Source organism: Peromyscus californicus, unplaced genomic scaffold (assembly GCF_007827085.1).
Source record: "Peromyscus californicus insignis strain IS unplaced genomic scaffold, ASM782708v3 Scaffold_7__1_contigs__length_154581171, whole genome shotgun sequence".
Classification (NCBI taxonomy): domain Eukaryota; kingdom Metazoa; phylum Chordata; class Mammalia; order Rodentia; family Cricetidae; genus Peromyscus; species Peromyscus californicus.
This window is the reverse complement of record NW_026294595.1, coordinates 47,435,325-47,452,086: the sequence shown is the minus strand read 5'-3', so window position 1 is coordinate 47,452,086 and position 16,762 is coordinate 47,435,325. Positions and strand designations below refer to the sequence as shown.

At 47.2% G+C, this 16,762-nt stretch overlaps 1 protein-coding gene across 1 annotated transcript in view; it reads right to left on the bottom strand.

Moving 5' to 3' along the window:
* The window catches only part of Myo3b (myosin IIIB), a 352,122-nt gene that overhangs the window by 111,973 nt on the left and 223,387 nt on the right, over positions 1-16,762 (bottom strand). Inside the window, exons 25-27 of the mRNA XM_052723122.1 lie at positions 13,935-14,046; positions 12,899-13,061; positions 10,597-10,677 (exon numbers count right to left, since the gene is read on the bottom strand). Coding sequence (XP_052579082.1) covers positions 10,597-10,677; positions 12,899-13,061; positions 13,935-14,046 — 356 coding nt within the window. The remainder of the gene's footprint in view (positions 1-10,596; positions 10,678-12,898; positions 13,062-13,934; positions 14,047-16,762) is intronic.

Here is a 16,762-nt window from a genome sequence, read left to right as displayed (position 1 = left end):
CTGGTCAGCAGCTACCTTGTGGGAGGTCCCACAGGCAAATGCCACTGAAAGCAACAAACACAGGAAAGTTTAATCCCTACCGTCAAGAAGAGGGCCTCGCAGACACACTATCCCTGCTCCATTCCACATTAAAACCCCCAGCCTTCAGCTCAGGCACACAAAGTAAGCATAGTCATGCCAGACCTAGAAAAGCGTTCTCCACTTAGACTCTTCGACACTTAGTGCCGACCATTACCCCAGTTAAACTTTTAGGCTCGGAGAAAGTCCTACCTGGTAACCGCTTTACCAGCACTGGAAGTTAGGTGGAAAGCTTTCTCTTATTTTAGAAATTTGAACATCGTCATCTGAAGAAGGCCCCTTCCCCCTGGCAGGACAGCCACTCCATTCTCCTTATTCTCTCATCCTCAGGTGTCTAGCAGCTGGATTTATTTCTTGTAATCTCTTTCCTGTCTGCTTCTCAAAAGGGGGTTGGTGGCTTCCTGAAGTGTGGCCTTCATGTGGCTGTGCTCACTGGCCAGATCAGTGACCCTCTTAAACAAACGCACGACAGAGGTGTCGTTTGGTATCCATTAGACAGGGGAAACAACCACAACCCACATTTGTGCCGCTAACACTCAAACCTTGCACATGCTCAACACATGCTCCACCACTGAGCTGTATCCCAGAGCTCCCCATCGGTTTCTTCCTGGTGTTTTTGTGACTCTTATCAGGATGTTTGACACTGATGGTGTGTTGAGAGAATGGGGGAAGAACAGCAGACCAGGAGCTAGGAAGCCCTGATGACAGGAAGTTTCCCAGCAACATGGAGGAGAGGCTGGAGTAGAGTTCCTCACAGGATCCCACAGTGAGAATTAAGGGAAGGTAGGCCAGGCAAACAGTTTTATACAGACGGTATACATTGCTGTGTGAAAGTATGGGAGGCCAGGAACCCAACACATTTCTCCGCTAATCAAACAGCTCCCATCTCACGGAAGTTGTCTTTTCTTCAATCCTGGGGGTGGAACCTAAGTGGGGGTCCTCACACATGCTAGGCCAGCACTGGACCCCTGAGATACACCCTCCAGCTAGGATCTTTCTGGCTCAAATACTTCTGGTTTCTACAAAGTCAAACTGTGTACTTTCTATTAAAAAGATAAAGTGTGGGATGTTTGTAGCCATTTTACTCACGGTTACCAAGAACTGGAAACAACCTAAATGTCCTTCAGCTGGTGAGCCGAAAAAAATATGACCCAGGCAGACCCAGGGGTTCTACTTGGTACTGGAAAGGAGGGACTCCTGACCCTTGATGGATACAACAACTCAAATGAACCTCAAAAGCCTTCTTCCGAGGGAAAGAAGGTGCATTCTAAAGTCTCGCGTGGCGTGACTCACTGTATAGAACATTCTGGAAAGAGCAAAACTGTAGAGACAGAAGACGCATCGGTGGGTGAGCAGGGGGATTAAAAAAGGATCCAGAAGGAGCTTTCTGGAAATACTTATCTTCTCCGATGTGGAGGGGATGTACTGTTTGTATGTCAGTCCAGTCTCATCAAACTTAGTTTTATTGTATTAAACTGTATCATAATAAAACTATCAAGAGGTTGTTCAAGTTAAAGGTGAGGGATGCTCCTTTTCCTCAGGCTAGACTTAGTCTTGGAAAGCAGGGCCTACCTTTAGCAGGCCAGGCGGGAGGAGGGGGAGATGGCTGCTGACAAGGGACTGTTTGCATCATTGACCGTAGCTGGTTTTGACACTAAGCACTTGGCTCGAGGTCTGTGAAATTAGCTCTGGTCGCTTGTACGTCTCAACCATCACAACTTTATTGACGAGAATGGCTACCAGCTGTCACCCTTGCCTCTGCTTCTGTTCTTGGCGAGACTCATAAGCCTTCCCAGCCACGGCAAATCAAACAAGGATCCGGCTATGGCTCGTCAAGCTGGGGTTTGAACTCCCGGCCAAATGGCTGTCACTCAGCTGTTATGCTGCCAATCAGCCATCACTGTGGGTTAAATGTGATAGGCACGCAAAGGTCTTCCAAAGCTTCAGACATCTGAAAGGCAACTTGCTTCCCACACCAGCCTCAACCAATCAGGGTGATATTTTAACTCTCGGCCTCTCAAATTTCTGGCTTTGCAGAAAGCCAGAAAGAAAGATTTGCTAGCTTCCAGAGCAGGTTGTGAGCAGGGCCTTAAGCCAGTGAGGAGGGGAAATGGTGGCAGGAGCCTCAGTAGCTCTCAGTACCATGAGGCTGGAAAGCAAAGACGGAAACAAAACCACGTGAAACTGTCACAGGACGGCTGCATGCTACTTTTTCTCTTGTTGGATAACCCAGACACAAGTTAGGATGAAAAACACTCTCCTTCATAAGGATGTTATTGTAACTATATTCGTGATTTGACAGGTTCTGTTTTTTTTTTTTTTTAAAGATTTATTTATTTATTATGTATACAGCATGTATGACCGCAGGTCAGAAGAGGGCGCCAGATCTCATTATAGATGGTTGTGAGCCACCATGTGGTTGCTGGGAATTGAACTCAGGACCTCTGGAAGAGCAGTCAGTGCTCTTAACCTCTGAGCCACCTCTCCAGCCCAACAGGTTCTGTTTTTACCTGAACGTAAGAAAGGCTTTCTGAAGTTCCAGGATCACTACGCACATCTTAGAAGAGAGTCTCACAGACTTTCCTCCCCCTCAGGAAGTTAAAGAGCAGTGGAGGGAATGGGTTCAGGTGATGAACACTTGCTACCTTTCCTCAGGTGGCGGGGAGCTCGGGAGGTGGGGACTCAGGCAGGGAAGCTTGTACATACTATTATCTTTACAGCCGTCCCGAGACTCAGACCTTGTTAAGACCCATTTCATATCTGATGAAACCAAGACCCTGAGGCTAAATTATTTTCTCCAGGGAGAAAATTCTCCAGACATGACAGAATGTCTATAACCCTAGAGCTTGGAGAAGGGGAAGCTGAGGGATGGCTAAGACAGGTAGATCCCTGAAGCTTACTGCCTAGCCAGTCTAGGGAAAATAGCAAGCTCCAGGTTTGTGAGAGAACTTGCCTCAAAAAATAAGAAGGAGAGCCAGGTGGTGGCGCATGCCTTTAATGCCATCACTTGGGAGGCAGAAGAGGGTGGATCTCTGAGTTCCAGGGCAGCCTGGTCTACAGAGTGAGTTCCAGGACAGCCAGGGCTATACAGAGAAACTCTGTATCAAAAACAAAACAAACAAATAGTAATAATAATAATAACAACAACAGCACCAATAACAAGAATGGGAACAATAAAAAAATGCCAGATACCAACATCTGGCCCACACTCACCCATACACACACACACACACACACACACACACACACACAGAGGAGAGTGCACCAACACACAGTACACATATACATGTACACATATACACTACACATACAAATAACCATCTCCAAACCATATGAAAAATGATAGGATAGCCATTGTTTCTACTCTGAATTCCATTTACATAGGTTAGGATTTTAACCCTCTCCAAAGTTCTGACTGGTGCACACCTGCATGGGCAACAGTCAAGATGAAGACCAAAGGCAGGAAAGGCTCTACTGCCAAGGCCTGACTGAGTGGAAGGGGCTGCAAACCCATGCTTCATCTCAGAAAACACAGGAGAGAAGATCCCTCATCCAACCTCTGTGCTCGAAGCCACATCTGTTCAAGGGGACACAAAATCTGTCTCTGCATCCACAAGGATCTATTGATCAAAATCCAAACTCAAGCCAAGTCTGCTGACTCTTGCCATGGCACAGTTAACTTCTCTCTATGTTCTTTAGCACGCTGTGGGTGTGGCCTAACAAACTTATGGAAGTTAAAGAATGCATTAACACGCTTTACAATTCTTCATGGGAAAAACACATGAAGACAGCATGAAGACAACTCCAGTGTCCATTGGACATAAGAATGTTGGCTCAGACACTGTCTGTGTGGTAGAGATGGGCCTTCTCTGCAGTCCAGCACTCCTGCTCTCTCTGAGGTCCACAGTGATGAAAACAGGCTCCCCCTGAATAGGCACTGGCCACAGGCTGCCTCTGGAGTGTTAACCTTGAGTCTTGGAGGCAGCATAATGTCGTGTCTTGTCGACAACATCACCCTCTAGCCCACAAAGACTTTACAGCTTTCTTTCCAGACATGAGGTAAACAATAGGTGCCCTGAAGTCTGGATTGTTTCACACTAAGATGGAAAACAGTTCTATTCCATACAAAGACTAGTTTTCTGTATGGTGACCCAAGCTACGACAGGTACCATTACATGTGCTCAAGAGAGCTTGAGCAGAGCACCTTTCTCAGAGACACCTTGAACCCACAGGCTGGGCCTTCTCACCTACGCAAGCCACTTACATCCATGCTTTTGGAGGATCTGTGGCTCCTGGCTCACAGACAGCGGCACTTCCCCAAAGGGAAGTGTTTTAACTACCGTCTTCGCCCTGTGGTCCCACAGTCAGTGCCCTATGGCTCAGGCTACAGCCTGGCAGCATTTCCAGTCCCAAAGGTACCAGCTCTGCTGCTGCCACCAAATGTAGTTTTTAACTGTATCATTCTATTTACCAATAAAGACTCAGGAGTCAGATGTTGGGGTGAAAACCTGCTAGATCAGAGAAGCAGAGAAGCAACTAGCTGACCTTCCTTTTCAGCCAGAGACCCAGCCATCACAAACCAAAGAGACCCCAAATCTCCAAGCCCCTCCTTACTCCTTCCTGTGAGTCTATCTATTCGCCTTCCTGGCTTCTTCATACTCTCTATGGCTAATTCCTGTCAACTAGTTGCTAGCTCCACCTCCTGACCCAAGGTTGATTTTATCAACACAGTCTCGGGTTTCACAGTGCGATCAGACAAACCATAACACCACTCCAATATGCAAGGCTGTCAGAAGTCAACCCCAGGTCTTTATATGCCAAGAGTCAGAGAACCCAGGTAGCATGGAAGCAGAGAAGTCCAGGCCTCTCCCCATCCTCCTCCTCCTCCTACCGTGTCCTGTGAGACAAAGCCTTAGAAAATGGGAGATAGCACAGTCTGCAGGTTACGGTGCATCTCGTGCCCAGGTGCACCTAGTAATTTTTCCTCCAGATGTTTCTCTGTATTGTGAGAAGGTAGGTAAGACATGCGGGAAGGGAGGCAGCTGCTTCCTGCCCTCTGGCCAAGAGCTCACACCTGTGCTTTCTGACTTGCGCTCTTGCTTTGAGGAATTAGGCATTTGTGTGAAACAGCCGGGAGGTTTTCTAAGAAACAGAATAGAAGTCAAGACAGGGAAAGAGAGCCGCAGCAATAAATAAAAGGGACACAGAGGCCTTGCTGGCTGTCTCTCTTAATGGTGCATTCACTTGTACTCCCTCAACCGATCGGTGTGTGAGCCACAACCTACTCACACACAGCTTTGTCGGAAGGAAAACTATGTATTCAGTCTTTTGCAGCTGCAAGAATCGTGAGTCCTTGCACTGGTTATGACAATGACTTCTCAACTTGATTTGTATATGTTCATTGTACCAGGTTTACATAAGGACACATGGACACACTGTATGAGAATGACTTTTTGCTTTAGATTTCCTAGAACTCCCTTCTAACAAGTATTGACGCTAGCATCCCTTGAGGGGAGCATGTTCTAGACCCATGTGTTAGAGTTGGAGATTCTGAAGGCCCAGTGAATCACAACAGCCCCTGCAAAAAGTAAGTTTTTAACAAGCAGGAGATAATGGATGAATAATATAAATATCCTAATTTAAAATAAAGCTTCCTGCCCCTAGCAATATCTGTGGAACTGTTATACAAAGAAAGTACTGCAATTATCTACTCATTGCCAGCCCCATCATGGAAGTCAAAGGAAAGAGATTTTTCAGTGTGAGGGGAAGGGCAATGTGCTGCCACTGAGATCCATCCTAAACCCTTTCGATTTTTCCTTGAGGTTTTATTTATTTTTATTTTATGTGCTTGCTTCAGTGTCTATCTGTATACCACATGCATGCAATGCTCAAAGAGGCCAGATAGATCGTCAATTGCCCTGTAGGTGCTGGGAATTGAACCCGGGTCCTCTAGAAGAGCAGCCAGTGTTCTTAACTACTGAGTCATCTCTCTGCCCACTTCCTTTTAATATTTATTCATTCGTTTATTATTTATTTATTTATTTATTTATTTACTTTGCCTGATGCAAGATTTCGCTATGTAGCTCTGGCTGTCCTGGAACTCACTCTGTAGACCAGGCTGGCCTTGAACTCATAGCGATCCACCTGTGTCTGTCTCCTGAGTGCTGGAATTAAAGGCATGAGCCACCAACAAACACCTGGTTTAAATGTTTGCTTTGAGGCAGGGTTTAACTGTACAGTCAAGGCTCAGCCTCCCGATAGCTGTGCACTACCACCAAGCCATTTAAAGTTTAAAAAGAGGCAGTTTAGCTGGGTATGGTGGCTCACACCTTTAATCCTAGCACTGTGGAGGCAGAAGTAGGTAGATCTCTGTGAGTTTGGGGCCAGCCTGGGCTACAGAGTGAGTTCCAGGACAGCCAGGGCTATATAAAGAGACCCTGTCTTAGAACAAAATGAAACAAAAAGGCAGTTTAAAGGTCTGATTAATTTTAAACACTGAAAACGTGGTTCTGTTACTGGATAGGGTCAAGCAATCTGAATGCAATGCTTGCTTTTCTTCTGGAGGGTAACTAAAGCAGTTCCTTTCCGCGGGCCTCACAGGCAGCGAGCGGGCTTAGTATCCAAGGGTCCCCTTAGTGAAAAGCTCTCCCCTCAGAGGGCATCAGAGAAGAGGCCATAGCTGTTGACACCACTGCCATCATCTGATGATATCTGTTCTTGACAGGGCCAAGGGGGCGGGGTGTGCTGTGACAGAGGATGGTGAAAAAGAATAGTTTCCACAGCACTAAGCAATTCCATGAAAATGTGCTGTGAACCACCAGGATGGGTCCCCTCCCTCTCACGCTCTCATGTGGTGTGTGTGTGTGTGGGGGGGTGTGGGTGTGTTTGGTGTGGTGTGTGTGGTGTGGTGTGGGATAAGCTGGCTCTTACTGGAAAACATTTCAAGATTCTGTTCTCCTAAAGATTCACTGTCACCGACAAGAGAGCATTCCCCACCCCCACCCCCACCCCCACCCCCGCCCCCGCCCCAAGACAGGGAAGCCTAGCACTTTATGTTCTAAAAACAGATCCTGAAATAGTGGAGCAATTAAAAAAAAAAATCCAAGAATGAGACTGTCATTGTAGATGCTTGAGAAATTCCCCGTGGGTTGTTTCTTCTGATACTAGTCATTGAGGAATACGTGTGTGTGTGTGTGTGTGTGTGTGTGTGTGTGTGTGTGTGTGTGTGTGTGTGTTTGGTTTTCTTCAGAAATGAATGCAGCTAGGTTCTCTCTCTGAAACTCAATAGCTAATCAAAAAGTAATAGATTTGTAGTGGAATAAATACAACTTAATTTTTTACTTGGAATGTCTCATCTATCTGAATATTAGTATGTGCTGTCTTGTCTCCTAGTTTTCTGACAGACAGCATCTCCCCCTCCCCGCCCCCCCAGAATGAATCAATGATAAAAACAACAAAACAAGCCAAGGTGACTGACATTCCAAGTTGTTTCCCAGTCCCCAAAGGAAACCAGCACAGATTGCTTGGCTCTGCCCCCTCAGCTCCTGGAAGCTCTGGCTGCCTGCTCGGGGATGCCACACAGGAAATGAGTCCCCTCTCGTACCGAGGGTGTTTTCTCCGTCTGTTTTCTCTCCAACATTTGATCGCTGGCTGCTGCACCCTTTGGGCCAGGAGAGGTCTCCAGACCACCAGCTCATGTATTTGAAAGGCATCTGTTTATTTTGAAAATGCAAATGTGCCTACCTCAAAGACCAACTGAGAGGGAGAGGTGATTTCAGTGTGGAGTCCCTACCCTCTCTGCATCACACCCAGGGCACTGGCCACTTAACTCAGCCCCTGGGAGCCCAGGGAAGAGCCCACAATTAAACGCAGCAGGCTCATCGCTCAAGAATTAGCTGGGAGGATCATTCCTGGGTCTGGTTTTAAGTTCCTCGGAGGTCCTTTCTGAAAGAACACGGAGCCTTTGATAGGGTGGCTCCTTGTTGAGGGCTTCCTGGAGGAAGGCAGGATCAGGGGGCCAGAGGCTCCTATCAGTGGCCGCCCAGTCCTCAGGAGCAGAAAGCAGCAAGGTTAATGCGGACTTTGATCTCTGTCGAGGCATACCAGCTAGAATTAATTTACATTTCAGATGAAAAAGGTTGACAGCATGAAAAGGCAGCTTGTTGCTGGTATTCGAATGTGCTGTAATAGATCGGGAATTCTGAGAGGAAGTTCTGAGGAAGGGATAAGCTGCGCTGGGCTGCTTTTATTGGGAAGGAGATGAAAGGAAAACAAATTTCACTCTGTGCTGCTCTGCAGCAACATGTAGGCCAAATGCCTCCTAAATTTCAAGGGCTGCTCTTTAAAAAATATATAACGTATTTCAGCAACGTCAGTAAATAAAAGGCGACTGTGGGTAAGAGCTAGAAACACAAACAAATGCATTCCATGGAATCGAAATTTCAAATAAAGTAATTGGTTGGAAAAAATAATCGGTCAGAAACTCACCTCAGAAATGGTTGCGTTGAGCTGTTCACCTCTGCCTCTTTATGCTGTTTTTTTGTTTGTTTGTTTGTTTTATGTGGACAGTTATAATTTGGGGCGTTTTCTACAGCAGGAATGGGAGCTTGTGGGGAGACAGTTATGCCTTGGGAAAATCACAACCCTAGCCCCAGCCCTAACCCTAGGGGTGCATCAGTTCCTGTCCATTTTGTTGGCTGAAGGTAGGGAGACTCCACCTGCTTCCTGCCACATGGGGCACTGAGGGCATAGCTGTGACCCTCATGCCCACCTCATGCCCCTGCAGAATTGGCTGATACACATTTTGATGCTGCCTAGTAAGTGGCCTGGAAGCTGAGGACGGTGAATGCTTGCAAAGCTAAAAAGAAAAGGGAGGTGCTTTAGGAAAACACGTAAAATTAACCTTCCGTGGTACCCACCCACGTGGGCTTCAAGGATGAAGCACAGCCACCCATCACTGTCTTAAGACAGAGGGCATGAAGCCAGCCTGTTTGTGCTTTGAAGCAGTGTTCACCTGGCCCTCAAATGTGATTTCCAGACATGTCGTGATTTTTATATAATGGACTCAATGGATCAGCAACACACAGGCTTAAAGATTTTGCTTTACAACATATGTTGAGCATATTGCAAAATCTGGAATCAGCTGGTATCCTCTTGGAGAGAGAGAGAGAGAGAGAGAGAGAGAGAGAGAGAGAGAGAGAGAGCGAGAGCTGGCAGTAAGTAGTGAACACAAGATGCACTTTGCACTTTGAGTTTGTGTTTCTTAAGCTGCAACAAGAATTTGTCCACTTTTCATGGGGCTTTGAAGTGGCAGAGGTTAGAAACCACTAGAAGATGGTGCTATGCGCAAACGTTTGCATTGGAAGGGCACTCCTACTTCCAAAATATCTGCGCTCTTAGTGAAAACAGACGCCTGGCCTCCTCCATGGCCTAAGAATTCTGAGAGGGACGCCTTGGAGTTTGGCTCTGGCCTGGGCCTGCTGTCTGACTGAAGGGTTCGCCTCGGAACCCCCTCTCTCCCTGTGACTGCATTGCCCTCCATGAGCTCATTCTGTCTCCGGGTTCTTGCACCCCTGGAACTCTTGGCATGGTCAAGATCCCGAGTCTTCCAGAATCTCAGTTTGAGATTTGCAGCTTCACACTAGGGAGGGACCCTGGCTTGGCAGCCACACAGGACATGGCATTTACGGAAGAGCCCAGTGACACCTGAACCAGGGAGTGGTTCCAGCAACCAAAGCTCACAGCTGTCAGGCTGCTAAGGGCGAACAGACCCCAAGATCCACTGTGTGCTCTTGCAATCACCGGGGCTTAGAAGATTGCGCTAGCCACACAGACATGGATTTTGGGGCATATCCCTGAGTTCCCCCTCCTCTGTGATACTGAGAGTCAGACAGGCCTTACAAATCATCATACACCCCTTTCCCCCCGCCCCCCAGTTTTTCAAGACAGGGTTTCTCTGTGTAGCCCTGGCTGTTCTGGAACCCCCTCCGTAGACCAGGCTGGCCTAGAACTCACAGAGATCTGCCTGCCTCTGCCTCCCTAGTGCTGGGAGTCAGGGCATGTGCTATCACACCGGGCCATCACACATCTTTAAAGCCAGCTGTTCCCATTTCACTGATGACAGACTTATGATTCCAAGAAGGGAAAGAGTCTCGTCCAGGAGCAACATCGTATCAAATGTGCTCAGTCCAAACTGCCTAGCTTCAAAGACCAGCCCTGCTGCTAGCAAGCTGTGTAGTAAGGGATGAGTTCCGCCCCTTCTCTGGGCCTCGGTTTTCTCTTCTATTGCAGTAGGAATATAAGAACGCCGCCTGAGAGCCTTCTTAGTAAGCACGGCCCCTGGTAAATGTGCACAGTGCCTCAGGACCCCAGCCAGGAGAGCTGCCGGGACATACACACACCAGGACTTCCGACTCACCCCAGGGCTCCTCTGTCATTAGCCGTCAGCTTCTCTGAACTCATTTGAATGGAATCACAGAACATTTCGAGTGGACACTGCAGAAATGATGTTTTAATTACCTGCTTGACTATGAACTGCAGACTCACGCCTTCTGTGGCTGATTTGCTTCAATTTCTTCCGAGCATCATATCCTCTCCAGGCTAAAAATATAAAACCATGTGCCGGGGATGACATTAATTTAAAAACGTGCCAGAGAATTGATATAAGCTGTTCCACCTCCAACTGTTTCTCTCATCCCCCATCCCCGCCCCGCCCCCGCTCCACCTCTCCACCCCCCACCCCTGCCTTCTCCCTGAGCAAAATCAGCAGATGAGCTACAGTGGAGGACGGGCCTTTCTGAACTTTCGGTCAAGTTTTCAAAATGCTTCTGAGGAACTGTTTTTAGTTAAACAGAGATTTTTCCAGAACAGTTTGAGTTCTATTTAGTAATAGTGGGAGCTCCTGGCCCCAGGTGAGGTGGTTTCCTGTCTTCCCAAGCATGGAGGAAACCCTGCCTTGAGCACCCAGGTTTAAGCTGGGGTTTAGGGCTTGGGGGGTGGATGGTGGGAGGCACTAAACTAACTCAGTCCTTTTAATCATTTTTTGTTTGTTTGTTTTTTTATTTTTATTTTTTTATTTTGCAATACAATTCAGTTCTACATATCAGCCACAGATTCCCTTGTTCTCCCCCCTCCCGCCCCCCTCACCTTCCCCCCAGCCTCCCCCCACACATTCCCATCTTCTCCAGGGCCAAGCCTTCCCCACAGACTGAGATCAACCTGGTAGACTCAGTCCAGGTAGGTCCAGTCCCCTCCTTCCAGGCCGAGCCAAGCAATCCTGCATAGGCCCCAGGTTTCAAACAGCCAACTCATGCAATGAGCACAGGACCCAGTCCCACTGCCTGGATGCCTCCCAAACAGATCAAGCCAATCGACTGTCTCACCCATTCAGAGGGCCTGATCCAGTTGGTGACCCCTCAGCCATTGGTTCATAGTTCATGTGTTTCCATTCATTTGGCTATTTGTCCCTGTGCTTTATCCAACCTTGGTCTCAACAATTCTCGCTTATATAAACCCTCCTCATTCTCGCTAATTGGACTCCCAGAGATCCACCCAGGGCCTAGTCATGGATCTCTGCATCCAGATCCCTCAGTAGTTGGATGGAGTTTCTAGCACGACAATTAGGGTGTTTGGCCATCCCATCACCAGAGTAGGTCAGTTCGGGCTGTCTCTCGACCATTGCCAGCAGTCTGTTGTGTGGGTCCTTTTAATCATTTTATGTCCAGAAGAAAGGTATAATTGGAGATGAAGATAAAGGGGGCAGAGGGAGACATAGAACAAGTGTTTGTTGAGGAAGAGGCAACATCTTCCATGGAAAGGAAAGACAAGGGAGAGAGAGAACAGAGTGCGGGAGACAGACATCCTTCAGACAGAGGTGATGCGCAAAGTCCCCAGCCGAGATGAGCAGCCTTCTTCTGTGTCTCCACCTCGGCCTGAGCATCCTCAAGCCTCTGGACAAGCTCATGAGGTCTAAGGCATGCTAAAGCACACTATGGTTTCTTGTTATGAGAGTACCAAGAAACCAGTCTTATGAATTCAAGGTCTGGTGCTTTTTTTTTTTTTTTTTTTTTTTTTCCGAGACAGGGTTTCTCTGTGTAGCTTCGCGCCTTTCCCGGAACTCGCTTTGGAGACCAGGCTGGCCTCGAACTCACAGAGATCCGCCTGGCTCTGCCTCCCGAGTGCTGGGATTAAAGGCGTGCGCCGCCGCCGCCGCCGCCGCCGCCGCCGCCGCCGCCGCCGCCGCCGCCGCCGCCGCCACCACCACCGCCCGGCGGTCTGGTGCTTTTAACCACTCATCAGGAGCACGAAAGTCAGGTATTATTCCTAGCACCCATGACATATGCACATGGACAGAGGCATCAGGCAGCTTGGATAAAGCCTAGAGGCTTGTTTCCTCTGTTTATAAGTCCCAGCTGTGCTACAAAACCCTACGAGGATGGTGTTAGTCATTGTGATGGTGCAATCTGGGTGGACCCTAAGTGTATATTATCTGTCATTTCAGGAGACGGGCCCGTGTGGAGTGATGGAGTTGGACATCATTGTTCAGCTCACACCGCCGGCGTCTCACAACGCACCCCAGGGTGTTCTAACGACTTGTATGTTTGTTTCTCTTTGAGGTCAGAGACCATAAAGGGATAACCTTGGCTACATCCTCAGAGCCTGGTATGAGGCTTGACTCATGTAGGTACTTGAAAATGTTTGCTGAAGTAAGGGAAGACAAGAGGAAGAAGGGAGAAAGGGAAAGGGGGGAGCCCTAGGTGAGTGGCCCCCAGCCCTCAAGGAAATACCAAGAGGCAGTACTGGCCAGAACTAGGCCACATACCTGACTGGATGGTTATGGCAGCCTTCTCCCTCTTCTCTCTGGCTTGCTTGTATCTCCTGGCTCCGAGCCAGCCCTTGGTATATGCCTGCAGCATGACCACTCGGCCTATGACTTCTCGCAGAAGCAAATTTAATTGCTCCACATGGTAATATTTGAGGAAAACCTAAAAGGAATCATTGTTTTAGTGTTACATTGGGCTTCCCAACAGAAAATCTCTCCATTGCAGCCTATTCTTCATGCAAATTCTAAAGCCATTATCTAAGTAAAGTTCATAGTGATTTAACTTATGCATATATTGGTGATTTCTGGAGGAGGGGCTGGCGAATACAGTTCCCCTTCTAAAATGAGGTTGCAGGGTTTAGGCAATCCCAGGTGTTAGTTGGGACTGCCTCCCAGCAGCCAGGAGTTCTATTTTCTCAGGCCAGCTCTTCCCTCATTGCTCCTCATAGCCTCTGATGGAGGTGCTGAGCAACAGACCCAACCTGGGGAGATGGTCAAGAGGTCAGGAGATCCAGCTGACCCTCAGTGATCTAATTTCCACAGAGGAAATCCACAGGCAGGCTGGAACAGGCCTTGCAGAATTGAACCATAATAACCTGGGCTCCCACAGGGACATGATGTTTCCCCAAATGAAAAGCTACACACGATGAAAGTAAAATCAGAGTATGCAATAAACAGCACAGATCTAACACCAAAATGAGCAAAACTGTACAGGAAACTCATCGCTGCTGAGACTGTGATTTATACGTTAACATGTGTGCTCCATCATGAAGTACGGAGAAAGGGACATTTTAAAGTGCATTCAAAGATCTCTCTCTCTTGAAATGCTAAAAGGCTCTCAAATTACAGAACAGCGTACCACCATCCTGCTCTGGCTTGTCGGTCCCAGTCTTCCAAGTTAAGACCAGCAAAGACCATTTTTTAAGTTGGAGTCTTGCCTGCTATGGGGCACCAGGTACAAAAGCCATGTTTGCTAGTCCTCCGTGACAGGAAAGCATCACAGGTGACAGTCTGAACAATAAGGAGAGAGTGCTACCTTTGTTTTCCCCAGGACCCAGCGATCCAATCTGGATTTTTCCAAGATAGCAACACAGCTCTCTTTGTTAGCGGGAGGTGTTTGATGTGCTCGGAATGCCAAGTAATAGTACCTACAAAACAAAAGCGCACAGCAAAGCCTCTTTAGTCACCGGGTAGTTTAACCGTAGAATTGTTTAGGACCCACGGACAAGGCTCATTTTCTTCCTAACTCGTAAATTTTTCCTGACCGCCAATAAGAGTCCAGTAAGTAGTGAAAGATACACAATTTACAGCTCACATCTTTGCTTTTCTCTACGCTCATATTTTTTCTTTTAATGTTGTTTTTTTCTAACCCATGTTCAATGTCTGCTTCTTGTCTTTTGCATGCAAAATTAAAATACCTGCCCCATTAGAACGCTGGGATTCAGATAGCTGGTCTAGTGAACGTCATAATTGTAAATGTTAAGGTTACTCTTAGAATAATTTAAAGTCATTGCAGGTATTTTGACTGGGCTTTGAAAAGTCCCATCTGAGGCATAGTGTCACTGGCAGGTGATCCTTGAGTTTCTGTCTGGAGGAGGCATGTCTTCTTGATGTAGTCAACACTAGCACGTTTGTTTTCTCAAATAACTTCATTTCAGTGACTGTCTAAACTTTGAGAAGAAAAGGTTTCAGGGTAGGGTCAAAGAGTACCACTGTAGAAGAGGCAAAGTCTTTTTTCCTCGCTCATAACCAGGATCATGGCTGTGGCCCCTATAACAAAAGACAGTAACAAGAAAAAGGCACGCATATTTATTTGATGTCAGTTGTCCACAGCATGGGAGCCTTCTTTCATAAGGTAGTGAAGTCCTAAAACACAGTCACTCTTGCATATTCTTTTTTTTTTTTTTTTGGTTTTTCGAGACAGGGTTTCTCTGTGTAGCTTTGCGCCTTTCCTGGAACTCACTTGGTAGCCCAGACTGGCCTCGAACTCACAGAGATCCACCTGGCTCTGCCTCCCGAGTGCTGGGATTAAAGGCGTGCGCCACCACCGCCCGGCTAGTCTTGCATATTCTTATGCCCAGCTTGATGAAGTGCTGGAGACAGGCAATTGAACAGGAGGGTGCTGCCTCAGGACAGCAACTTGGAAGGACTTGGAAGGCCTGAGTGCTCGGGTTACCCTGTGAATCCCTGTGTCCTTAGAGAGGAGAATGCCTCTCTTCTCTGAGCAGAGGAGTCACACTAAGCTCTTACACCTGTTTATCAAAGGTCTCATCCACCAGCATCACAGTCTGTCTCGCTGAGGAACAGCAACGTCACACTGACCTTCCTGATTCTGCTGTTTTGCTCAGGAGCCAAGATGGCACATTTTGGGGTAGCATGTCCCGCATGTCATCACTGCCAAGAAGATTTTCCTCTTCCTCCTCCTCCTCCACACTCCTCCATCCTGAAGGCCAAGTCCAGGACCTTGGGCATGCTGGTCTCACACTCTGCTACTGAGGTCTGTCCCCAGCCTTTCTTTCTTTATATTCTCATTTTTACAAAGCTACTTGACTCTATATTTTTCTTTCAGAAAATGTTACCTTAGTTTTTTTTTTTCTTCAGGACAACTTGCAAGGTTCCTGGTTCTGCTCTCTGCTGCCATCTATAATTAATTTAACCTTTTCGAAACTTTCAAATAAACTACATTTCCTTGTCAGAGGAATTTTTTTTTTTCATTTCCCAAACAATTCTAATCTGCTATTTAGAAATTCCTTTAAAATACAGACCTGGTTTTACTTGTAAGAGATTATCAAAACATGAAACATATTCCCTCTTTCCTGTCAAAGAGACCCTTCCCTTTCTGTTTGTGGGGAAATAAACATACCCGATCCGTACTTGAGTCAACTTATTACTGTGCTATGAAACTATTTTGCAGGTAAGATATGAGGCCATATTTGATGGACACATTTGAATTCTGAGAGAATCAGAGTGTCCTTCCCCCTGTAGGGAAGAGGAACTGTGCTCTCAGCCACTAAGAGCAGGTCCTCAGATCATCAGCTAAGGCCTTGCTCCGGCTCAGTTAGAGAAGGGACTGCCAGGAGCTGAGACTGTCCCTGGGCTGGTTCAGGCAGCTGGGTCATCCACTTCATCTTCAGCCTCCACTTCTCCGGGACGATCGTTTTCATCGTGGCCGCTCTCACTTGGCTTTGATCTCAGCAGAAAGACTGTCCTAGTGTCCAAGGGATGGTGGGAATTGGTGGCAAATTTATACAAGGGGGTGTACGGGGAGCTTCAAGTGAGAGAGTCCGTGGAAAACTAGGGTTTTCTAAATTCTTGGGCCCAGCAGTGTGCTACCCGGGGTGTTCAGCAGCCCAGCAACCCAGGCTTGCTTGGCATGTCCCTTGATACTGCTGATGATGGAACATTTCTAGAACACCCAATGAGCAAAAGGCAATGTGAAAAGCTGAATGCAATGTAAGACAGGATCCCGTTCTCCATCCAAGGGTTTCTATTTCTTTTTTGGGAAGCTGTGAATGTTTCTTAGCAATTGTTTATTTCTAAATGGGCAGAATATTTCCTAAACTAACATAAGTAATAATGACTTACCCCAAAGCTCTTAATTTATTGTGATGATAATATTCATATTGGCTTAGCTCAAAAAGAGATATAGCAAAGGCAGACAGGAAGTGAAAGCACAAGAGATGCCCTAGAAGAGACCTGACCTTCTGAGTCACAGCAGCTGTGGTAGTTTGAATGTAATTGGCCCCCATAATCTCATAGGGAGTGGCACTATTAGGAGATTGTGGCTTTGTTGGAGTGGGTGTGGCCTTGCTGGAGGAAAGGAAGTGTGTCAATGTGGGGGTGGGTTTTGAGGTTTCCTATGCT